At 35.3% G+C, this 26,437-nt stretch overlaps 1 protein-coding gene across 1 annotated transcript in view; it reads left to right on the forward strand.

Annotated features, from left to right (window-relative positions):
- Positions 1–233: 233 nt before the first annotated feature.
- The window catches only part of LOC145296024 (bone morphogenetic protein 7-like), a 70,106-nt gene continuing 43,902 nt past the window's right edge, over positions 234–26,437 (forward strand). The window contains exon 1 of the mRNA XM_080142064.1: positions 234–1,685. Coding sequence (XP_079998190.1) covers positions 1,253–1,685 — 433 coding nt within the window. The 5' untranslated portion in view covers positions 234–1,252. The remainder of the gene's footprint in view (positions 1,686–26,437) is intronic.

A 26,437-nucleotide genomic window follows, 5' to 3' on the forward strand; every position in this document is an offset into this window, starting at 1 on the left:
AATAGTGTTAGAAAAGAAATAAATATAACCAATAAGAAAGTAAAAGAAAAAATGAAAGAAAGAAAAAGTTGTAAAATAAAGAAGAAAACAATAAGATAGATAGAAAGAAAGAATGAAAATCGCTTTGCTCGATTCTAATTGGTCCGGAGTTTGTTGGGCGGAAGTGACGACACAATCTTGTTGCTTCTCTCTCCTTTTCCTATCGCTCCTCCCTCTCCTCCTCCTACTCTTTTGTATATGTGTGTCATGTCAGAGCTTAATGGCTAGAACGAGACTTATTTTGCGTCGGGTGATTATCCCCCTAACCGTTGTTTGTGTTGATCAACGAACGACATAACAACAAGAAGATTTGACAGCGGCGACCAACAACATTGGGAGAGAGAAAAAAAGGCCGACCATTTCTTCTTCTTGTCTCTTTCTTTCCGAATGATGCGAATTATTCGCCGTCTAATTGCATTCCTCCGACCTTAAAAGTGGAGGGTCGCATTTTTATTCCTTGTTTATTTGGGGAATGGTAGCGCTTTTTCTCTCTTCTTAGTAACAAAGAAACAGGATTTTTTCCTATCTAACTCCTAAAAAATCGACTTCTGGGTTTGTCTACTTCCACTTAGAAGGAAGAAACAAAAACAAAAGAAAGAAGAGGAAGAAAACGTGCTTTCCTCGACGATTATATCATTATTTCAGCTACGGGATTTTAAAATCAAAGCATACCTCCCCATTGAAAAGTCGGGGTGGTTCTGCTTTATCGTCTTAGATATTTCTATTTATTTATTTATCATTTTTTTTTTCGTAGGCTTTTTGTATTCATATTTCCTTACAATCCAACATTAAAAAAAATCATTGAATTATTTCATTTTATTATTTCGATGTTCGGTTCGATTAAATTTTTAATAATAAACGCTTTTATCTTCAAAAGTGCGAAAACTATAAAATAATATTACACAACAAAATAAAATGATAATTCTACAACAAAAACAAGGGTTATAAAAATAATATTTTTATAAACTTAAATATAATATTTTTACCTTCTTAAATTTGCTTCTAAATTTGGCCGTGTGTCGTCGTAACTTAAACTTCGCAGAGTAAAAAAAAAAAAAAAAAAAAACAGGTGCCCTCCTCTCTCTAAAAACTTCTACATATATTTGCCTATGTGGTTAATAGTAGATTTTAATTATCTGTACAATTTTTCCATACCTATAAATTATATGCACGTGGAGAAGACTATTTTTCTACCCTAAACAAAAAAGTAACGATGTTGTTGCTATCAAATTCCGTTGTTGTTGTTGGCCGGACCTTTTTATCAATGTGGTTGGTTGTGATGATTTTTTTACCTGTGGTCTTGTCCCGGTCCTCCCAGGGAATCAATACGGGTTTCTATGCCGACAATGAACTCGAACAATCCGTGATGGTCACTCCGTTGACCCGCCGACAAAAAAAGGAGATCGAACAGGAGATCCTGACACTACTTAATCTTCACCACAAACCGAAACCCCGGGCGATGGGCAAGGAAACGTCAGCCCCTCGTTTCATGATGGACCTTTACAATAAACTGCACGGGTCTGGTGCCAGTGGATCCTCTATGGATGGTCATGACGACCCTTTCCCAACCTTTCATAGTGACACTTTGGAGACTCAAATGCCACAACTCAACTCATCTGATGTTATTATGAGTTTTGTCAATCATGGTAAGTAAATACAAACACAATTTGAGTTTAATTAAAAAAAAAAAAAATTATGTCGACTCTGTCTAATAATTTCACTTCATTCCGTTTTTTGTATTAAATATTATTCCTGAAATAAAATTTTAACTTTTTAATGTGTTGAAATTATAACTTTATATCAAAGTTTTAATCGCCGGTTACCTTTTTATGATTTTTGTCGGCGTTTTTGCAGTTTACGGGCCGTGCTGAAATCGTGTTATTAGGAACACATTCTTAACACGAGGAAACTGGCTTTGTTAACTATTCTGTACTTTCACCTAATAGTTTAATAAACAAAAGATGCTGTAAAAATTGAAGTTAACTTGAAAATATTATCTTTAAAAAATAGCATGTTTCGTAAACTGCAAAAGTACTAAGTAAGACATTAGTACAATATATTAAACAGTTTGGAAAGCGAAAACAAATATACAACTAATAGTAATTTTCTATAGGTGTATCTCTGCATCTTTCCGAACTGGGTAACCTGTGCGGAATTTTGAACGGAATCCTTTCGGGGGTGGGGGGGGGGGGGGTAGATTGTTCTTACTCTCGTCAGCAATGACTGAGTACGAACGACTAATATTAATTTGTTTTTCTTAGTTATTATCGCCTGAAGTAAGGATTGAAACGGGAACCTGCAATTATATTGAAGACTCACAATTAGAACTGATTATTAACAAGGCCATAATATGAATTTTGGGATCCTTAAATTTAATCATGTCTAAACCTGTAGCATTACTACTATTGTGCAATGTATATTAGGTCAATGTACACTGGTTGTCCAACATGCAAAAGGTGTTTATTCCGACAGCCGTTCTTAACATGCGGGGAAGGGGTTAAAATGCTTTTCGGAATAAACACGCCCAACACCTCCGATGTTAAGAACGGCTTTCGGAATAAACACGCTTTGCAGGTTAGACAACCAATGCACATTGATCATATATTATTCGAATCCAGATGAAACATGGACTTTGATCGATCCGCGTATGCTCCTTACAATTGATGCTTGTGTATCTGTAACTCCGCTATTTTTTTTATTTTTTTAAGTATTTGCAATTTTTAAATTCAAGTTTTTACAATAGCTTTTGTTTATAAAATTGTTAGGTGAAATTACAAAATAGTTACAAAACACTTTCCCTCTTATGTTTCTAAATAATAACGTTATTTAGTGCAGTAACATCGATGCACACAAGTACCTACATAGGTTCTGTTAAGAATTCTGGCTAGATTCCTACTGAGTTCGACATAAAACCTAATTTTATTTTTGTTTTACCGTTCATATCAGTAGATGCACCTGAAAAGGGTTGGAGGTTACTTCCATAAAAACGTTGTTGAAAGTCACTAACAATCAAGATGAGAACAGTAGTCAGAATAATGCAAAAATATCAATCCTCATAAAAATTCCGAAAGCGGACACTTGTCCGTCTTAAGTCCGTTACATTTTTCTCGGATAAAAATATTTTTTTTCTTAACTGCCAATGGATTATCTTTTTCGGGCACTTCTACAGAATTTTAACAGAACTGATTTGTGTGTGTGTGTGTGTTATTTTTATCTTGATCTAAGTTTTAGGGTTAGTTCGGAAAAATTATGTTTGTTTCAGTTCAAACTCTGTAGAAACGTCCGGTTTTCTTAAAAGCAATCAATTCTAAATAAATTACTTCTTAAATTGACAATAATTGAATGAGATATTTCAACTGTGCCTATAGTATAATTGAAGAAAAACAAAGGTTTACCAACGATTAAGATTTTGTATTACAAAAACGCAAAAGTGGGTTTTCTTTTCTTTCATTTATTTTTTTTTCTTTTAAAAACTATAAACTACGTTAAAATAAAAATAATAATTTCGTATCAAAAAGGTATTTCAATTGTAGTATAGGGTTGGTTGGAATATCTCGCTTTGTCTTACCTTTGATAAAATTGATTCTTAAATTTTAAATGTTCCTCTCCGGAAATAAAATTCTAATTGACCCCAAGTGTTGAACACTGATTTTAATCTTGTCTTTCAATCGCTGAGGGGCATTTCTTCTTTTTTTTTTTTTTTAATTGTTACACAAAACAAAGATTAACGAATTTAAAAGCACAGTGGCCACAATGGCCACAGTAAGTAGTACTGCTATATATAATTATCAAAATTAAGGAAATCGCCGTCATCAACATGTTTAAGCAAAAGTTAAAATCAATAGTTTAAAAAAAAAAAAAGTGCATAATCTTATTTCGGGACAAGAAATACAGTTTAAGACCAATTTTTTTTAGAATTAGGGCAACAATTGAGCGAAGTAGGAGATATTATGATGGCACCTATAGTAAAATGGAACTTTCTTTATGATTCGTGTTAGCATCAACGTTTTTTGCAGGCATTTTTATAAATAAAATTCGTTTTAAACCATTGGGGATATTTAAGTAGCGTTGTCCATGATGTAAATGTGGTATTTTGATCACTGCCGAAGTGAAAGTTATTCACAAATGATGAAAGAATAGAATGAACGGTGTTTGAATGCGTCAAGTTGATAGACGGAGGATGCCAACTAACCCCCGCCCTTTTTTAAAAAAACATTTTTGGGGTGCTTTCTGCAAACTAGTGGATGTTAAAAATATAAACGCATTTCACCTGAAAACATTATCACGCACGTACGTGTCATGTCAAAATTAATATAAATTTACGAAAAATGATTCAATAGAAAACTAAATAATTATAAGTAAAAATAAAATTTGGGGAATTCGTACTAATTTTGACATGACGCATAAGTACGTAATGTTTTCACCTGAAATGCGTTTGTTTCAGAATCTACTCTTCTGCACAAGAACCCTTTTCTTCCCCCCCCCCACCCCACCTTGCCCCAATGTTCGGAAGAGGAAAAATTCTAAATAGACAATCATTATTTTTGTCTCAATCCAGATAAACCCTGGGAGTGAGGGATTAAATATCTCCACAAATTAAAAACCGGACTTCGCCTTCATAGGGAGGCAAATAGGGAATTAAACTATCGGACAAAGCACAAGCTCTCGTGTTTGTGCGTGAGTTGAGTTACTCGCCTATATGTACCTATTTACTGTGCCTCCCCACGGGACAGAGTTAGACACCAGGGTCGTTTTTTAACGTGGAGCAAAGGTACAAAAATAAAAATTCTCAGTCGTGAAGGATTTCTCCTCCACCGAAAGAGAACAAAAAATAGAAGTGCAGCAGCATCTGAAGAACAGATACTACACTTTGATCTTGTCCCGAAGAAGTAAGGAAAAAAAACATGTAGTAACCCCCCCCCCCCCGTGTGAAAAATAGGTTTGGCGGACCTGAAGGAGAATAATCACTCCCCACCCATATTAGTGCCCAATCATTAATAATAATCCATTTAAAAAATTGGAAAAAAAAAAAGAAACGAAAGCTGTTCTTAACATAGGAAGACTGGAAGTGTTTATTCCGAAAGCCGTTCTTAACATGGGGAGGTTGGGGATGTTTATTCTGAAAGCCGTTCTTGGGAGGGGGGATTTTCGTTCCCGTCCGCTTGGTCCGCAATAATCCATTCGTTGTTGCTCTCGGTTTCGGTTATGGTTCTGTCTGTTCAGTCCTAGAAGGTTCTCTCTCTCTCTCTCTCTCTCTCTCTCTCTCTCTCTCTCTCTCTCTCTCTCTCTCTCTCTCTCTGGTTTTACTTTCTGCCTTTTAGAAAGTGTGAGTGATTGCTAATCGCCTGAGGCGCCCCTACAGGGGAATGCCGATGGAACTACCAGGGCATTTTTGTGGGTCAGATTACACTTCCTTTATTGTGCTGACTTTTCAAAACCCTAACTGACCACGTGTCAAACCTCAGACGTGAGAATGTGTGTGTGTGTGGGGGGGGGGGTAAATATTCCGTCTTCACGGGGAAAAACCACAAGTTTCTAATATATATATATATTGCATTGTTTTTCTCCCTGTCTCTATCCGGGCAACACCGGTTAAGTACACCTAGTTATCTATGTGAATTTCAAGGCAAACTAAAAGGGTTACGTTAGTCGGACGATGAATTTGTTTGTCAGTGGATTTTTTATTATTATTTATCTCTCTTGTTTATCATTGGAGATTAAGTTGACTTCGTTATTGCTGGAGTTGAAATACCTCACCCTCAAAGAAGGAGTAGTGGTTATGAGTAAGACCAAGGAAGAATGGGTTGCATCTCAGTAGGAGGGCACCCACCACGTTTTTTTTGGCCCTTTTCTTTGATAAATGAGTAGACACTCATTGAAGCATGTTAAGACAAGGATTAAGCACCTCCACCCAAAGCCGACCCGTCTCTTTCGCCAGACCTTCTCTATGCTTCTCCTGCTCCTCCTTCTTTTCTATGCTTCTCCTGCTCCTCCTTCTTTTCTATGCTTCTCCTGCTCCTCCTTCTTTTCTATGCTTCTTCTCCTCCTTCTTCTTTTCTATGCTTCTTCTCCTCCTCTATCCTTCTCCTCTCTTCTTCTTCGCCCTTCTTCTCCTCCTCTATACTCTTTCTTCTTCATCATCTTACAAACTCCTTGTATTTGCTTACTTTATTTACTCCAATATCTAAGCAGACAGATCCACATATTTATTTCATTAAAAACTCACAAAACAATGTGTAGCCGTGTAAAACCTCTTCTTACCAAAAATAATCCCACCCAAATGTGAGTGGGTTTCCTCTCATTCCAATCTCTGTGGGGGTTCGTTCAATGGCTTCAAAACTCATTAACTTTATTAAAGACTTGTTTTACTAAAAACTTTTTAATGGTTTAGTAATATGATAAAAGACAAACGTTTTCCTTTCTTTTTTTTTTTTTTTTTTTTTTTTTTAAGAATGAATAAAAGGTTAAATTGTAGAATAGAAACTAATGGAAATTCTTACTCGGTTTCTATTTTAGATAAATTGTTCAGCCTTTAAATGATATTGTAATTGACATTTTAAACATTTCAGATTTAAACTTGCATTAAAAGTTTTTGTATTCATAATTAACAGTCGATAAATCGAAACTAAGCAAAATATGAAAAAAAATAACTTTTCCCAAACGTATTAAAATTAATTTTTCACCAGCCTGTGTAGTTTTACAATTCTAAAACTAAGGTTTTTTTATTTTTACTTCGCTAAACACTAAAAATGCAAGTTTTATTTTTTTATTTTTTTAAGTGAATTAAAATACAGGGTTCCATTCAAAGTTCTGTGCAGATTCCCAAGTTTAGCAAGATATACCTGAATAAGGTATATCTTGCAATCAAACCATGCAAATAACATTCAAGATGAGAAAAGTAGCCTGAATAGTACAAAGTTATTTTGTTTGCCTCCAGGACTTTTATTGAGTGATGTGTTATAAAACAAAGTTGTCGAATTTGTCATATTAAACTTAAAGATCTTTAACAAATATTTCCTTTGATTATTTGTGAAAAGAAAACATTTTAATTATAATGAATATATTTGTAATAAAAATAAAATTCAGAATTTCTTATGGAAGAAATCACTTTTTACAATTCCTTATGTGTTGACCTAGATTTTCGTATGTGTAATATACACAGGGAACCAATTGCTACAATTTACCACTGACTGCTTAGCATGGTTAGCCGTTGGTCAGGTTCTGAACTTGACTCGGTACATAGAGGATGGGTATGAAAGAAAAAAATCACAGGGGATGTATTTATCGACCTCACGGCAGCCTATGACACCATCAACCACCGAGCACTTCTGCTGAAAGTTGGCCAGACCTTGAAGAACAGAAAAATGGTTTCCATTATAGAATCTCTTCTCCGGAATCGAAGATTCTTTGCCGAAATGGATGGTGGGCAGAGTCGGTGGAGGTCACAGAAGAATGGTCTGCCCCAGGGTTCTGTCTTGGCGCCGACTTTGTTTAACATCTATACAAATGACCTACCAGAATTTACAGACATCCGTAGATTCATCTATGCGGATGACACGTGTCTTGCGACACAAGACAAGAGCTTTGAAGCAATTGTGAAAAGAATCTCCAGTGCCTTAAAAACCCTAGCCTCCTACTATAAGAAATGGGAAAACAAAAGTTTGTAGTTTCCACCTTAACAACCACATAGCCAACAGGAAGCTGAAGATCCAATGGGAAGGTAAGGAGCTAGTAAATGAACCATATCCAGTCTACCTTGGCATCACACTGGACCGAACTCTCTCCTTCAAGACACACATAGACAAGCTCCGAAAGAATATCGCGCCTCGAATTAACTTAGTCAACATACTGGCTAACTCGAGTTGGGGAGCAGACCCACACGCACTAAGGACAACATCATTAGCCCTATGTTACTCCACGGCTGAATATGGCGCTGCAGTATGGTCTCGCTCAGCCCATGCTCACCGCATTGATGCAGATCTCCAAAAAGCTTGCCGGATCATAACCGGAAACTTAAAAAGCACACCTCTACCAGCCCTATACCGATTAAGTGGTATACCACCACCTAAAGTCTGCCAGGATATAATTGCAAGAGTTGAGCGTACTAAACAACTCTAAAACCTCAGACACCCTCTCTATGGCTACTCGGAGGTGGCTAGACGACTTGTGTCCCGGCGAAGCTTTGCCACAGTGGAGGAACTACCGGACACTCCTACATCCTCTTACCGGCTGCAGATATGGAGAGAGGTAGACCCTCAGTCTACAAATATAGCACTGCCAGAGCCCAGTGAAACCTTACCACCTGGCACACACCTGTCCCGTTCGGAGTGGGTCACTCTGAATAGAGCAAGGGCAAAAGTTGCAAAAACTGGCGACAACCTCCTCATGTGGGGTTACTCTACAACTGCTGAATGCACCTGTGGTGCCCAAGTTCAGACCATCGAGCACATTTTAACATCTTGCCCACTGGGGCCCAACTGCACGGACGAAGACCTCAGTGTTGGTAATGAAACCGCACGCCGCTGGTTGAAGAGATGGAGCAACAAGATATGATGATGGTTAGCCGGAAGTGACAAATCTCAGTCGTTTTGCCATTTTACGTCGCATCAATGTGAAACTTTATGTATTCATCAACTAGCATGTGTGCCTGGCGTTGCCCGGGTGTTTGGAGGTGTATGCTGAGCAAAAAAAAACAAAAAAAAAATGTCAATATTTTTTAACTTTGACCCCTATTATGACGCCTTAATATTTATTGTTTTGGGCTCAAATCAAGTTAGATCCATGTCCAAGGAACCTATATCTAAAATTTCAAGTGTTTAGACCCAAAATTGTAGGAGGAGTTTGGTAGTTCTCAAAAGTCAAATCGTTGAACTTTGACCCCTTAACATCCAAATTTCTGGCCGAAAACGGATCACATAGATTTTCCCAAATCTCAGTACCCTGTATATCAAATTTTGAGTCTGTAGACTAAAAATTGACAGTTATTGCGTAGGGAAATGTACACACAGACAGACACACAGACATGTTCACATTTATAGATATAGTAGCATGGGTGCCCAGCGTTGCCAGGGTGTTTTGAGGTGTATGCTGATGGATCTAACTTAATAACTTGATTTGAGCCCAGAACAAATATTAAGGGGTCATAATAGGGGTCAAAGTTAAAAAAAAACAAAAAAAACTGACCTCTGCGGGCTTTACCAAATTACTCAGACAATTTTTGGTATTAACATTTGAAATTTTGCATAAAAGGTATTCAGAGATAAGGCAAGCTTTTTAATTGGGTCGAAAATTTTGAGCTACCAATATATAAATGTATGTATGTTTGCATGTCTGCCTAAAACTTGGGACAGAGGCAACTGATTTTTATGAGATCATTATTGTTTTGAAGCTCGACCCTTCAGACTACAAATACCGAAAAATTGGCTAAAAACATTTTCTTCACCCTCAACTAGGCACTTTTCTATAAGGAGGGGTCGCTTTTTTTCACCGATATTTTTGATTGTCTAGCCTTAATTTAAACCTATGTCACTTCTGGTTTGGCGGTGGTCGTAACAGCAAAGGCGTCACGTTTTTTCTCGTTCTTTTCCTCCTTCACGTTATGGGTTCGAGCCTGCTTTCCTACTACCATTTTTTTTGCTTAACACACACCTCCAAACACCCGGGCAACGCCGGGCACCCATGCTAGTATATATATATATATATATATACTAGCATGGGTATATATATGTGTGTGTGTGTGTGCATGCAAAAAAATTATTTAAAAAATTTTGCCCACCAAACTCCTCCATTAGTTTTTGGTCTACAGACATGAAACTTAATATATAGGGTATTTAAATCCATGTGAAACTTTATATTTAGGTTTTAGCCAGGGGAATCGAGGCTTTTGCAAAAATGAAAAAAAATGGATTTTTTCAGGTGAATGTCGAATGACGGCATTACAAATATGCATGCATAACGTAATAGCTATATGTTTTAATTTTTAGCCTTGCAGCAAACATGTCTTCATACCTCAGCCATCAATGTCAAAGGAAAAAGTTAATCATAAGCTAAATGTTTTGGCTTCGATTCTCAGTGGTGGCGCATGAGTCATTTCTTTAACTTTTAAATCATTACTAGGGCTTGGACAACACAACAGCATATTCTTTTCATTGTTTTGACTCTTGAGTGTGTATTGAGTTCATATCTTATATGCTTTTATATAGTGATGTAGTTCTCAGTTGATTAACAGTATCTGTGTTGGATATATACTCGAGTCAAAACGCTAAGAATATTTTGTCATAATCCTAATCATTACTATATATTGGGTCTAATATATATATATATATATATATATATATATATATATATATATATATATAAAGGCAAAACGGCCGCACGTGTTTTTGTATGTTCAGCAAAGGCTTCTCGGGGCGGGTTACTATTTTTTTTTTTTTTTAGAACTTTTTATATACTCACCAAACTTTCACAAGGAACACCTGTCTAGCAGAAAACACTATCACTAATTTCCCCCACTCTTTATCTGTGCCTAAACCTAAACGTAGATTCCATGTGCAAAGCTTCTTTCTTAGAACTGCACGCCTATGGAATTGTCTTCCGTTTTCCTGCTTTCCAGCTGACTACAATATAGTTGTATTCAAGTCTAACGCAAACAAGTTTTTGATGAGCCCGTTCCATATAAATTAACAAATTTACCGAATTTCCATTACTAACGATTACTATATTGTCCAATTTCTACTGTACACTCTTTAACCCTTATCCTTGAGTAACCTCTTGGCCTTGATAAGTGGTGATACCTATGTAAAAAAAAAAAAAAAACTCCCTAGATTATAATATATTTGATTTGTGAATAGACGTCCAATTTACATTTATTTACATCGACTTTTATAAAATTCTCTCTATTCTCTATTCACGTGTTTGTTGGTATGCATGTATGTATGTATGTATGTATGTATGTCTAAAAGTTTCGACAGAGGCGACGGATTTTCACAATATCAGTATCGTTTTAAATCTCGACCTTTGGACGACAAATATCAGAAAATTTAGCTAAAACATTAATTCCTTCACCCCCAACTGGGCACTTTTCTACAAGGAGGAGTCGCTTTTTTCGCCGATATTTTCGAAAGTCATCCCCTCTTTTCGCTTCACTAGCCTTAATTTACACCTTCGCCACTTCTTGTTTAGCAACGGACAAAATATAATGTTTTTTTCGTTTGTTTTTTTTTTCTTTTTACGTTCTTTTCCTCTTTCGCGGTACGGGTTCGAGCCTGCCAGCCTTCTACCACTTTTTTTCTCTTTTTGCTCAACACACCTCCAAACATCCGAGCAACACCAGGCATCCAGGCTAGTATAATAATAAATTCGAAATCTGCATCAAAATCTAAGGTTTCCTTTTATAGGAGTTTGCCAGAACTACCTGGCACGAGGATACTTTTCCCTACAAGTAAACCCTGACCAAATATTCAAAATCACATTTCGTATTTGCTGCCCAAATAAGATCTCCTCACTATGGCTAACTCACATTAGCTTTTACAAGGAATGGTACACCTTCTCCAAGTGATGTTACCTCAAGTAATAGCATGAAGCTCGATATTCCACCAGACTAGATAAATTCTTGTCCTGTAAGACCAAGAGACAAAAACAAAAGTTCTACTACAACATATGAAAATGGTTAATTGGGGAGAGGAAAATTATGTTCTCAATTTCTTTTCTAACTCGGTGTTTGAGAGATAAAGAACTTTATTGAAACATTTGAATATCTATGTATCTCATATAGAGTTAGTATTAGCCCCAGGTAGTGTATAGTTCCTATGACTAACATCAAACTGTACACTTATTGTCTCTATAGATACACAACCTTCCTTATCTATGAAATTCTTTATTTGGCCAATCAACTCTAGTGTTCTGACTTCCTTACTCCTTCCTCACCTCTCATCATTCCTCATTAACTTCCTGCCTTCCTTGAATCTTTTCTGCCACTCAAAAACTGATGCTTGATTCATGCAAGATGGTCCAAAAGCAGTCTAAAGCATTTTTTTTTTTTTTTTTTTCAAGTTTAAAACAGAATTTTATTGCATAACGTTCTTCTAAAGTGTCCTTATGTCCAGATTGCATTTTTGTAAATTCATCAGTTGTGACAATCGGGCTTTAGTAGGGTCCATTCCAATTCTTGCTGTAGCTGCTCATTTGAACCTGAAATCGTAAAAATTGATCAAAAAATGTCTGGAAACTTACTGAAGGAACCTTGTATATTATTATATTCTTAGTATTGCATGTATTGAGAATTGAACCTCCAGAATACTGTTACTTAAAATTGATTAATGCTTAGTACTTTATCCGTTGTGTCATAGGTTCATAATACATAATTAGCCAGCGTCATATATGAAACCTAAAGAGAAAGTGGAACTTTTTTCTGTTTGCCTGGTATTCAGCTGACTACAATATGCTTGTCTTCAAGTCCAATGTAAACAAGTTCTTGATGAGTTCTTGATTTGCACTACTAACGATTGCGATATTGTCCCATTAACTACTGTACAGTCATTAACCCTTTTCCTCGAGTGGCCTCTGTGACCTTGATAAGTGGTAACTCCATTGTAAAAAAAAAAAAAAAAAAAAAATTGCCAAAGAAAAAACTTTAACAAAGAAAAAGTGGTTCTTCGTTATTGTACCTATTTACTATGCCTCCCCATGGGACAGAGTTAGACACCAGGGTCGTTTTTTAACGTGGTTCTTCGTTATTGTAGCAAAGTTCGAAAATTGAAATATTGAATTGTTATGTTGCCGTAATGAAAATATCCAAAAATTATGAAAAATGATAGTAGAAAATTAATTATTAATGAAAACAGTTTTCAAAGACAGTTAGTGAAAATTTAAGTTTTTCTAAATTGACCAATAGGTACCTCTAACGCGCACCAGTTTTAAACCCTTCCCCCCTGTATGTAACACCATGTAACTGTAATTTAATATTATCATTCTAACTTTTTACTATTTAAAAGAAGCTTTAGATAAACTGGTAATATTTTAAAATTTTTACAGCATACAAAAATAAAGAAAATGGAAAACTAAAATCATATTTACAGTATCCACGCTTTAAAACAACGTTCCTATGTAGTGACGTTCTTTTTTTTTTACATGGTGATCACCACTTATTAAGACCCGGAAGCCACTCGTGGATAAGGGTTGTTGCATGTACAGTAATCAATGGGATAGTATCGTAGTAATGTCTAGTATTGGAGATTTGATAAAGTGTCTTAAGGGGGCGGTTCATCAGGAATTTGTTTATGTTGGATTTGAAGACATCCAAGTTGTAATCAGGTGGGAAACAGGCAAACGGAAGAGTTCCACAGGCATGCAATTCTAAGAAAGAAGCTTTCTTCATGGAATCGGACTTTTGGAAGTCGTAAAGATACCCATGTTTTAAAAATCTAGCAAAAATCAAATAATAATATTTTCCTGAAATTTTCGATATTTATTCATTATTAAATAAACTTACATAATAAAAGCATGTCCTGTTAAATATATTAGAGGGAGTTCTTTTTTTTTTTTTTTTTTTTTTTTTTTTTTAGATGTTCTACCCCTCTATTTCATGTTACGAAAACTAAACAAAATAAATGTAGGTCCATAAAAATTTCAACATTTTTTAAAGCTCAAAAAGATCAATTAATTGAAAAATATATATAAAAAATCTTGTTATTTATTTCACTTACCTTAAAGTTGGAAATAAAATTGCACATAGAATTAATATTATTTAAAAAAAAAAATAAACACTTTTTCTTGATATTTCTTTTTTCTCAGTAATATAATTATTTGAATTGCAACAAAAAAAAAAATCCTAAAAAATGATTATTTTTAAAAAGCTTTAAATGATATTAAATTCCAATATTCCACGTTATGAAGTTTAAACAAAGATTTTGTTGTAACAGGTTTCGAATAATTTTAAAAAATATATTCATATAATACAATATATGACTCTTGATATAATAAAATCCAAAATCGGCCTAAAAAATTCGTTTTGATTATTTAAATTGATAGAGGGTGAACTTTATTTTTATTTTTGTTTTTTGCACCTTTTTTATTTTCCAAAAAAGTAAGAAGGCCTTTAAGCAACATTATCTTTGTATACATAAGTATCAACAGAGGACGTTAAAATTCATTTTATTTTATTAACGCTCGTCTGTGTAGTTTGTTAAAAAAAATCTATTTGTTTTACAATGTAAATATAAAAATCCGATAGCAAGAAAAAAACAAAACAAAACGTTGCTTCCATTAACCGTTATAACACCAATGCACATAAAAGTTGATAGGGAAAATAGTAAACACACGAAATGATGACGTTGCTGTTATTGGATAAAACCCTGGCGTTTTACATCTGTGGAGATCAAGATCACTATTGATCAAAGATTTTCAGTTTTGTTACGATTAGAACTCTTCGGTTTCTTCTTTTTTTTTTTTTTTTCGCAAAAATCCGTTTTCACTAATTGTCTTGAAAAATTATTTTCATTGATAATTAAATTTCTACCTTAGTTTTTTGTAATTGTTGGACATGTTCATTACTGGGACATGACAATGAAAATATATACCATTTCTCTACAATAACAAAGAAGAACCAAAAAAGTTGCCTTGTGGTTTCGTAAATGGGAACAAGCAACAGAAGTTTTTAAAAAAGCTTCTGACAAATGTTGAAGCAAAGAAGAAATCCTTAATTTAGGGAAGATGATTCAGAAATATTTCTGGCCACTTTTGATGAAACGTAAATGGAAGTAGGAAAAAAATATGGCAGGAAGCCAAACACAGCAACTGTTCATAATCAAAATTAAACATTCACTAGCCTTCTTATGACTTACTTAATTAATATAAGTGTGTGTGTGTGTGTGTGTGTGTGTGTGTGTGTGTGTGTGATATATTATAAAGCTACTAATAATTTTTTTATGTAGAGGAAGAGAAAAAAGCTTTTTTTTTTTTTTTTTTTTTTTTTTCAAGTATTTGGTGATGGAAAAAATCTTCAGTCCTGACTGAGAAATCAACCATCTGTTTGTCCCTATTTGCTTACCTCCTCACGAGGGCAAAGTTAGAGACGGGGTCGGGTCGGCTTTTATGTGGTAGATATCTAACTCTATCTTTTCCATTCAAATGAAGCACACTGGATGGGAACAAAATAAAAGTTGCCCAAATCAAGGATTTCTCTTCCTCTGACCAAAAACAGAACAGACACCACACTCTTATCCCAGTTCGAAGGCCAGAGATAGGCAACTGTTTGTCAATAAAAATGAAAAAGAAAATCGTTTTTCTCATAATTTTGGATTGTTTGGGGGAAAAAAACTTGTTTTAAAATCGGCATTACTTTTTTATTTTTGCGTAGTGGGTTAAGTTCTTTTCGGTAACATTATCGTAAGCTTCTTCAAGCATTAATCAACATTGTTAATGTTACTTTTCAAACTTATCTTCTTAAAAAAGGTATGAATGTCCTTATCACCCCCTTAGGTATCATAAAAAAAAGGAGCTAAACAAATTAAAAAAAAAAAATGAAACCAACAACAATTTTAAATATTGCATACTTCTATTGTTAATCGATACATAAGTTATTCAGGGATCTTATACCAAACAGCAGGTAAAGGTAGTGTAAAAAGAAACACTTGTTTTTACTAATGAGTTCCCATTTATCAAGGTCCAAAAACTGCTCAAATAAAAGGATTAATGAGTTAGATCGACTGTGAAACAATACCATGACTACTGATAATGATTGTTGATCTGAACTTTAAAATTATCATGTTGTAATCAGCTAGAAAGTAGCCCCTGTAGTATTGTGCATCACAGACAGGTAGGTCTTGGAAAGAAACTTTGCTCATGGAAGTTCTGTTTAGTTTTAGAAAGGAAAATTATTTACAATAGTTATAGGTAGACGGGTTTTTGTTGTGAATGGTTTACAGGAGGGCAGCATAAATTAGAGCTCAGTCCAGCACTTACCATGGAAATAACTATAGAGTAGATAAAGAGTATCAGTTTCATTTTTGTAAGAAAAAGGTTTTAGGAAAGAGCGCATCCCCCACAAGATTTATCTTAATTGAAACAGTACTGATTGAATGATTCTGTGTTTACAAGCTAAAATTTAAAACCCAGTTTAACCTTACATTTTGTTATTGGGTTACCACTTATTAAGGCCAAGAGCCACTTTACAATAAGGGTTAATGAGGCAGAATGAATATCAGCCGAGAGATGAAGAATACTATGAAAGTACTGACATTGACCAATGCTATGAACTATGCTTGATTACTTATGGAGCAGATTATGACAAGAATTTGTTGACATTGGAATTTAATACAAGTTGTAATCAGCAGAGAAGCAACCCTGTGATAATGTGTTCCACAAATGGGAAGCCCTTAGAAAAAAACTCTGTCCATGAAAATTTCGCCTGACACTAAACACATGGAAGGAGGGAAGAATGTATCTTATCTTTGTGGTAGCGACACAAGTTCTTACTGTTAATTCTTTACAAGAGGGAGCCAAATATTGAAACTCAGTCGAACACTTTCCTGAAAATAACAGAATAGAAAATAGCAATAAAAATGGTGGTATGGAGAAGAATTCCCTTTCCCTAATAAGATTCGTACTCAAGGCTTAAGAGAGCCTGTTGTAAATGTAGCCACAACACCTTGCCATTATTTCAACGATTTTTTTAATTTTTTTTTTTTTTTTTTTTTTTATTAATGAAAATCACTCTAGAGAAAGCATGAAGCCACTAAAGAGCTAAAAATATATTACGTCAAGAAGGTCAAAATCTAGCTAATGATAAGTATTAGAGGAATCGATTCCAATTCAGAAAACAGCAATTCTTCCCCCTTCGTCAGAAACATCATTCATGGAATGTGAGGACTAAAGCAAGAGTTGTGAAGCTGCCGAAAGTATCCATATGGTTGATGGGATAGATGGGTTGCATGAAGTTACAATGGAAAATGTTATTTGCCAAGCAGCATGCCCGTCACGTCACTGCAGTGTTGCATCTTTGTGCTTGTTATACAAGTATTTTCATGCAATGTGCTTCGATGAACTTACTGCACTTATACTCACTCTACTAAAATACTCTTGACCCACTCAATTAGCAGCAAAATCCCATCTCTTCACTGTAGAGGTCCCTAGATACGGGAAGATTTTCTAATCTGAAAACTTCTTTCTTTAGACTTTTTGCCTTTGGAATTCTCTTCCTGCTTTCCAATCATACTAAGTATGCATAAATTTAAATACAATGTGAACAAACAGCTGTCTAGGTTTTTTTTTTTTAATTTTTTTATTTTTTTATTACATTTTCACCCCAAACAAGGCACATTGTCACTTTGGTGTAGGGGGCTACTATCAGTGATCAACTACTGGGGAACTATGTAGGGATTTGGGCAGCAAGATGTCGATTCACGTTGCACTTGAACTTCTGCATGTCAGTACAGTTAGGGAAGCAGGAACTTGGAATAGAATTCCAGAGTCTAGCAGTTCTGGAGTAGAAAGATCTTTTACATCTAGGGATCTCTACTGTGTGGGGGTGGGATTTAGCTGCCTGTCGGGTTTGTCAAGGGTGTCTGCGTCGTGGGGGCACAAGTGTCTGCAGTTCGTCAGAGCATTCACCATTAAAATACTTGTAGAACAAGCAGAGGGATGCAATGTTTCGTCGATGGGACAGAGGCTGAAGCTTAGATGCCAGTTCAGGGCCTATCAGATTGGCGACTCTTTTTTAACCTTGTCTAGGAGTGAGAGACTAGTAGTAGACGCACCAGCCCAGATGTGACAACAATAATTAATAAATATCAGGAACAATAGAGGTCCAAGAATAGACCCCTGAGGCACTCCCGCATTTATATCGCACTGTTTAGATGTTCGACCGTCGAGGACAACCTGGATTTTTCTCTTATCTAAGAAGGATAATTAATTATGCTAAGTATTCTACCAGTGATACCGCATGATTTAATTTTCCTGAGGAGACCCTTGTGCCATACCCTGTCAAAAGCCTTAGATATATCTAGAGCTACCGCTCTGCCCTCACCCGCTTTGTCCAGTGAATGGTATATACGTTCAGAGATTACAGGTTGCTCTTGCTTATGAATTTGGACCCATATATAGTAACTCCATATTCATCAATGACAACATGCATAAAAACATTTTGGGTCAGCTACATAAACAGAAAAAAACTGACATTGTCAAAGAAAAATACTTTTCAAGAAAAATGGCAATATTTATGATATATAAGGAATAAACTACATGCTTGTATCTTTATCCATATGAGATTACGTGTGTACATATGCTTATATTAGGTTGACAAAAAAAGTGGTTACAGAATTTTTAATTTTAGTTTCAAATGATGTATTTTCAACTAAGTTTCTGTTACAGTACCTTTACTTTATATATCATTTTAAAGAATATCTTTTGGTCTATCCTATTGTTTAAATTAAAATCATTTTAAAACAATTGTTTTTTTAGAATGTTGAATACAAGATGGAAAAAAACAAATTCAATTTTCTTGTTTCAATTCAAGCTAGATCAAAAAGCTGCTGAAACAGCTCACAATGTCAAGAAAATGTTTGGCCCAGGAACCACTACTGAACGCACAGCACAATGGTGGTTTAAGAAATTTTGTGGTGGCGATGAGAATCTTGAAGATCAGCGTAGTGGTCGGACATCAGATGTTGACAATGATCAATTAAGAGTCTTAGTCAAAACTAATCCATGCACAACTGTTTGAGGACTTGTTTCTGAACTTGATGTAACATGTACACGGATTTCCAACAAGTGTTTGGAAATCCTTGAAAGACAAAAAACTTGATAAGTGGGTGCTCACAAATTTAACAACAACCAAAAGAAATGCAGTTATGAAGTGTCATCTTCCTTTCTTTTACACAAAAATGACCCATTTCTCAGCCAGGTTGTGACTTGCGATGAAAAGTGGATTCTTTATTGCAGCTCAGCTAGGTGGTTAGGCACCAACGAAGCTCCACGACACTTCCTGAAATCAGAGTTGCACCAAAGGAAGGTCATACTGATGGTCTGCGATTGTTCTCATCCATTAGTTTTTTGAATGCAAGCGAAACTATTATGGCGCAAAAGTACTGTCAAGAAATGGATGAAATGCATCAAAAACTTTTAACAACATCCAGCATTAGTCAACAGAAAAGGCTCAGTTCTCCTCCACGGCAAAAGTGTGTTGATTCTGATATGGTGGTTATTTCGATAAATAAATTTTTGTTTGAGCCGAGATATGTTAATCTAAAAACTGCAAGAACTTTTTTGTCAACCTGATATATTTTATGTACAGATATATTAATTGATCATTATGAATTTGGGAACACAGTTGCTAGGTATAAGGGATGGTAATGTTGGTTATATTTAGTTTAATTTGAATTTGTGCAAAAGGGGAAAGAGCATAGAAGCCCTTTTGTGAAAAGTCAGCTTCCTCCAATTTTTATGAAATTTTAACAATAGATATTAGACATCAATAAATAGGTATTTCTCAAATTACAATTTTTTAGTATTTCTTTTTTATTTTTACATAGGCATCACCACTTATCAAAGCCCAGAGACCACTCGAGGATAAGGGTTAAGAGTGTACAGTAGTCAATTGGACACTATAGTAATCGTTAGTAATGGAAATTCGGTAAATTTCTTAAGAGGAACGGCTCATCACGAACTTGTTTACATTGAACTTGAAGACAACCATGTTGTAGTCATCTGGAAAGCAGGAAAGCGGAAGACAATTCCACAGGCGTGCAGTTCTAAGAAAGAAGCTTTGTTCATGGAATCTACATTTAGGTTTAGGCACAGATAAAACGTGGGGGAAATTATTGATAGTGTTTTCAGCTAGATGAATGTTTTTTGTAAAAGTTTGGCGAAGCAGGACCATAGATTGAAGCTCAGTCGAGCACTTGCCATGAAAATAACTATAAAGCAGAAACAAACTCGCAACATCTCTTCTGTAAGAAAGAGGTTGCAGGGAAGAGAAAAGGACATCTCTTACGAGTCTACGAAGTCTATTTTGAACTCTATCAAGGCAGGATAAGTCCTTTCTAGCAGCTCCTGCCCAGATGTGGCAACAGTATTCCATCCTTGGATGTACTTAGCGCTTATATAGATAGAGAATTGCAGTGAGATATCTACTGGATCGATAGAAAGATCCCACCATTTTTCCAGCGGCCTTGGTAACGGATTTGATGTACGGGTTCCATTTAAGATCAGGAGTAAAGGTCAAGCTCAGAAGCTTGTCAAAACATGAGGCCTCCCCAAAACGAGAGCCATTCATTTCAATTGATGTCAGATGTGGATCAGAACGTTGATGATGTAAAGAAAGAAGTTTGGTTTTAGATAAAGCTACGAAGGTTTAAAGGTTTTTTAAGCAGTTTAATATGGGCATAACCTTTCATCTGAAAGCTCAAATATTTCAGATTTGCATTGAATTTGGTCCATCACTATTAGTCATCAATTATCAAAATTCCCTGAATTTTAATTTTTAAGAACTCTTGCTGAAGAGAATAGACATTTTCTAAAATCAAAATCGGGTAATAAGAGGATTCTAGACATGAGGTTTAGCATCTTGATTTTAATCATTGTAAATAAATATAAAAGTGGTGCAAATCTGTTCTATTCATGTAATGAATATTACCTGTCCTGGAATTCATATTCTTCTAGTGTTTTCATAATATTGCTGCAATAATGAAAATCTTATGTGTGTGACTAAAACTCTGAATCTACCAGAGATACAATTAAAAACAATATATATTCCAATTTAATATAATCACAAGCTCGTTATGATAAAAAATATTCATTTGCGGTAATCAGAGGTGAAATTAAGTCCAATTTTTTGGATCTCTCTTACACATGATTCACTGGGTATTTAATTATTTTTCATAAGCTTGGTAACTTCTATGCTTACCAGAATGATGTAGATCCTTGCAATATTTCAGTTTTTATGTTATACATACGATATTGGTATTTAATTATTTTCTCCTCCTCAGCTTTGTTTAAGCCAGTATCATTAGGAACATTGACTTCAACTACGGTTACTACTTTTCTTCTTATCCTATATTACTATTTCTTATTTAACAACTCCATTTTCTAAATATGTAACTGTAGGGATAACATAATCATAGCGAATGATGTACAACTTATTTCTAACAATTCTTTCTGGTATGTTTCCCCCGGACTTGTTGCTATACTGGATATTAATTTTTTTTTTTTTTTAATTTACTTTATGCATAGTCATTCGTTTTCTGCTGATTTGATCTACATTCATATTTCTTTATTTTATGAAAGGGCGACTATTCAGGTGTTTATTGCTTTTATTAGATTCTTGCTATATCATCATATGCCAATATTGGGTCCATCAAATCCTGGTCAGTACAATTTAGTCCATCACTGCAATCATCGGGGATGTGTTCCATTGTTTGTCTGAAATTTCTACAAGGGCAGTTGCTGATCCCCACCTGTGGAGGTTACTGGCTGTCCTTAAAACTTTCTCAGCTCAGGGTCGCTCAGCCATTCCATGTGGGAGATGTTCTCAGGGTTTTGGGATAGATTTATTCAAATAGGCATTCCAGCTATCAATGTGTACCTGGATGTGTTGAAGAGTGTGTTGATCCCTTGATGCAATCAGGTGGCCACTGGCAGACTCTGGGTGTGACTGCAGGATTGGCGCCAGCTTACAAGTCCAAAGAGACCCAGGCTTCAAAAGACGTGCTACAATTTTGTACCTTTCTCTCACTGCCTCCCCCCCCTCCTCTCCCGACCTGGACCAACTGGACTCTTTTGTTTTATCATACGTTGATAACCTCACTGACATGACCTCACACAACACCAAAGCCAACCTGCCACAGACCATCAAAACGGTCACCATCACTTTTTTTGTGTGCGATTTCAGCTTTGGGAAATATTGTGGGCATTCTCTGGCATCCAACCACTGTGCTGAACATCGCCGGTGTTGTAGAGGATCCACTTCTCATCACAATCTGCTCGAGAAATGGATCGTTTTTGTTGCCCAGAAGGAGCGTAGAAGACACCTCAAAACAACGATTTTTTAAAAATTATCATTTAATTTATGCAGCACCAATTTATCCAATTTTTTTTGCTTCCATATTTGCTTTAAATGGCAAACGACTGTTGTGGTTGACCTCGAGTTCAACAGTAACTTCTTGTGTGGTTTTGTGAGGATCGACTTAAATTAGGACTTTCAAATGTTTGTTCTCAACCACAGTCGGCCGGCCACGATCGTCTTCATCGTCAAGGCTCTCATCACCATTGCAAAATTTCTTGAACCACTATTGTACCACATGTTCTTTAGTGGTTCCTGGACCAAACGCATCGTTGATATCACGAGCTGTCTCGGCAGCTTTTCAGCTTAGTTTGAATTGGAACAAGAAAATCATGCAAATTTAAATTCTGTCCATCCTGTCGAAAAGCCTGCAAAAAAAATGAAAAGATTGAGAATGGTACCGAATAACGTGATTTGATACAGCGAAACGTGCGCTTTAAAACGGTATAAAACATGGCTATTTATATATCAATGCATTCAGAAATCATATATAAAAGTAACATATGTGAGAAAACCATAGTTTTTGCACCAACCTAATCTTAAAGGGAGCAATAGGTCTACATTAACAGTGTCTAGACGCAATCGAAACAATGTGCTTCCAATGTCCGCATAAAAAATGATTGGGCGTGTAAAAACAAAACTTTATATAAAGAAAGTGCTAAGGTACTATGTTAATGTAGTGATGTCTTTATATTTTGTCTGCGTTTGGTTTCGTAATTACAAATTCAGCACCATAATAAAAATTGTTCAGATCTTTTTTTTAATTACAATGGACTTCCCGCTTATGAAGACACAAACTCCACTCGAAGATAAGGGTTAATGAGTGTATGATGATCACCAAGACAACAGCATAGTGATCGTTAGTGGAAGAAATTGAGTACTTAAGGGGTTGGCTCAACAAGAACGTGTTTACAGTGGACTTGAAGATAACCATGTTAAAGTCAGATGGAAAGCAGACTGGCAGAACAGAATTTTATGTGCAGGAAAGAAGTTTTGTTCATGGCATTTGTGTTTAATATTATCTTTTTGGATGTATGAGGAAAAGTCTGTACATCATATCCATTTTTGCTTTTTTCTATCTCTGACTCTGCACTCTTACCACCTCAACCACTACTACTACTGCTAATAATAATAATGGTTCAATCTCCCTTCTCTACCACACCATTTTATTAATATTCAACTCTAGATATCCAACATAAAACTTTCAGGCTGTTGTGTAATATTTGAAAAATAATCTGTTGAAATATTGGCCATTTTTCACTGCCAACAATTATAGAGAGGAGAGTGGGGTTTGGAAGCTAGGATACTTTAGCCATTTTCTGCTAGGATGAACTTTTGAATCTCTATGGAAAATAGCTTTTACTAAAAACAGATTGCACTCTTTCTTTAGTCGCTCCATTTTAATATGGTATTTGGAAAAATAAAACCTAAAAATAACCTCCACTCATCTCATCTTGGATGAATGCTGGCACTTGCTTGAAAGACCATCACTCAGCATCTCTGAACTCTCTTCATCTTAATATTTAGTTTAAAACGAATGTACGCCCTCTATCAAAAATGATTTCTCACCAGTGTTTGCACTAGTATTCATATAAAACTAGCAGGACCTGTGGAAATTCCAGAGGGGACGCATTCATATGTAATATATTGTTCTTGACATTCTGTAGATGTTCAGTGTAAATGGAGATGCTCTGATATTATTGTAGCTTTTTGTTAAAACTGCAAACGTATTTATCTAAGCTAGCACGAACGCCTGGCAAAGCCCGGTCATAAAGTACGCTTAAATATGATATTTTAATTCTTGTAGATTTCATATATATTATTATAGAGTTAATGTTCTATCGATTTTTATATTATAAAGTTGCGATTTCTAAATATATATATATATATATATATATATATATATATCCATATGACTTGGATGCATTAGCTTGAATCGAAACTGAAATAAAAACGTCTGAAAAAACATATATACACAACTTGAGTTCTTTCAGCCATAACCGAAACCAAAACTTATAAAGAATTCTTGATAAAATTATTTATAAAAAAAAATAGATTACTGGAGTGCCATCAGTTATAATTGAAACCGAAACCAAAACTTGTGAAGAATTTTTGGTAAAATTATTTATGACAACAAATGAAAGTACATAACAATTAAATGACCCGGATGTAAGCGTGACACAGAAAATAACACACAGGTATCGTATTAATATATAGATAAGATCTGAATCAATAAAGTTGAAGGAAAACTGGAAAGTTTGTAGAAAGGAAGAAAAAACGCATAATTATAAATATCAGAAAGAAATACAAGATGAAAATAGACTTGTTTTCTCAATTTCTCTAGATGCTTTAAATGGAGTCATCACAATTTTTTACTAAGTAACTTTTTTGTGTAACACACACAGAGAGATTTAAAGGATGCAACGTAAACATTTAACAAAATTTCAAATTGTTCAAAAACGGAATGCACAATTTTCCAGTTTTTGAACAATTTGAAATTTTCTTTCATTTCAATCTCTTCACAATTGATGCACAATCTTGAATATTGAGATTTTTCTTTCTTTTTTTTATTTTTTTTATTTTCAGGATAGAATTGGATCAGTAACTATTTATTTTTCTATATTAATATTTGTCTAGAGCGTTTTTTTTTATATTGTTGTTTTTAGGCAGCAAACTTTAAATTAACAACTTTTTCTTTAGTCGCAGAATTGACAACTCTCAGTTATTTTGAGTTTGGCTAGGTTTGGCAATTAATCATGAAGCATCATTTGCAAATGATGCGATCAATTTACTGAAAGAAACATTTGATGAATGAGTAATTTCACTACATGGATCTGTAAACTAGACATTTCGTTTGTGCGATTGAACCCTATTACATGATTTTCTTTGATATGTAAAGTCGCATGTGTACACTGATAATCTAGGTACAATAAACCACTTGCAAAACGCAACATTGTGTTATTGCTGAAATATAACCTAATTTTATGCATAGTTTGGAAAGTTGGATCTCTTTTCCACCTCTTTAACTTTATTTCAATGCTTCTTAAGTTTATTTCTCAACAACGTTGTCACTCTTCTCTTTTCTCTTTTTTCTTTAGTTTTTTTTACTGGTTTCTTTTTTTTTTTTACACAGGAATCACATTATCAAGGCCAAGAGGCCACTCAAGGATAAGGGTTAAATAGTGTAGAGTAGAAATTGGACAATATAGTAATCATTAGTAATGGAAATTCAGTAAACTTATATGGAATGGCTCATGAAGAACTTGTTTACGTTAGACTTGAAGACAACCATATTGTAGTCAGCCGGAAAGCAGGAAAACGAAAGACAATTCCACAGACGTGCAGTTCTAAGAAAGAAACTTTGTTCATGGAATCTACGTTTAAGTTTAGGCACAGATAAAGAGTGGGGGGAATTATTGATAGTGTTTTCAGCTAGATGAGTGTTTCTTGTGAAAGTTTACCGAGGAGGGATAATAGACTGAAGCTCAGTCGAACACTTTCCATGAAAATAACGATACATCAGAGACAAACTCGCAACATCTCTTCTGTGAGATAGAGGTTGCAGGGAAGAGAAAAAGACATCTCCTACGAGGCTACGAAGTCTATTTTGAACTCTATCAAGGCAGGATAAGTCCTTTCTAGCAGCTCCTGCCCAGATGTGGCAACAGTATTCCATCCTTGGACGTACCTGGCTCTTATATAGATAGAGAATTGCATCAGCAGTGAGATATCTACTGGATCGATAGAAAGATCCCACCATTTTTCCAGCGGCCTTGGCAACAGATTTGATGTATGCGTTCCATTTAAGATCAGGAGTAAAGGTCAAGCCCAGAAGCTTGTCAAAACGAGGCCTCCTGAAGACGGGAGCCATTCATCAGAATATTGATGATGTAAAGAGAGAAGCTTGGTTTTAGATGCATTAAAAGTAACCAGCCACTCCTTTCCCCATTGTACCACGTGCTCAAGATCAGAGGAGAGAGAATCGGAGAGAACTTGGTCATTTACTGTCTTAGATGTGCTACCATAAATGGTAATGTCATCAGCATAAATGTCTGATGAGATTTTCTAGGGTGTAGGGAAGTTATTCTCCTTAAGACAACATTTAAACAGTTTTGTAAGTATGGGCGCTAGTTCTGGTTGAAGTTTTTTGAGTACTATAATTGGAATACCGTCAGGGCCAGTTGCTTTACTGGAATCAAGGTTTTTGATTAGCTTGGCAACATCACGTACAGATATATGTATATCACATAGCGTGTTTTCTGATACAGGAGGAAATATTGGGGGTTGGCGGCCTTGGTCGCAAAGGGTAGAATTAGCTGCAAAGTTCTTGACAAAGAGTTTGAC

The sequence above is a fragment of the Euprymna scolopes genome, chromosome 16 (genome assembly GCF_053919585.1).
Source record: "Euprymna scolopes isolate OS-2025 chromosome 16, ASM5391958v1, whole genome shotgun sequence".
Lineage (NCBI taxonomy): Eukaryota > Metazoa > Mollusca > Cephalopoda > Sepiida > Sepiolidae > Euprymna > Euprymna scolopes.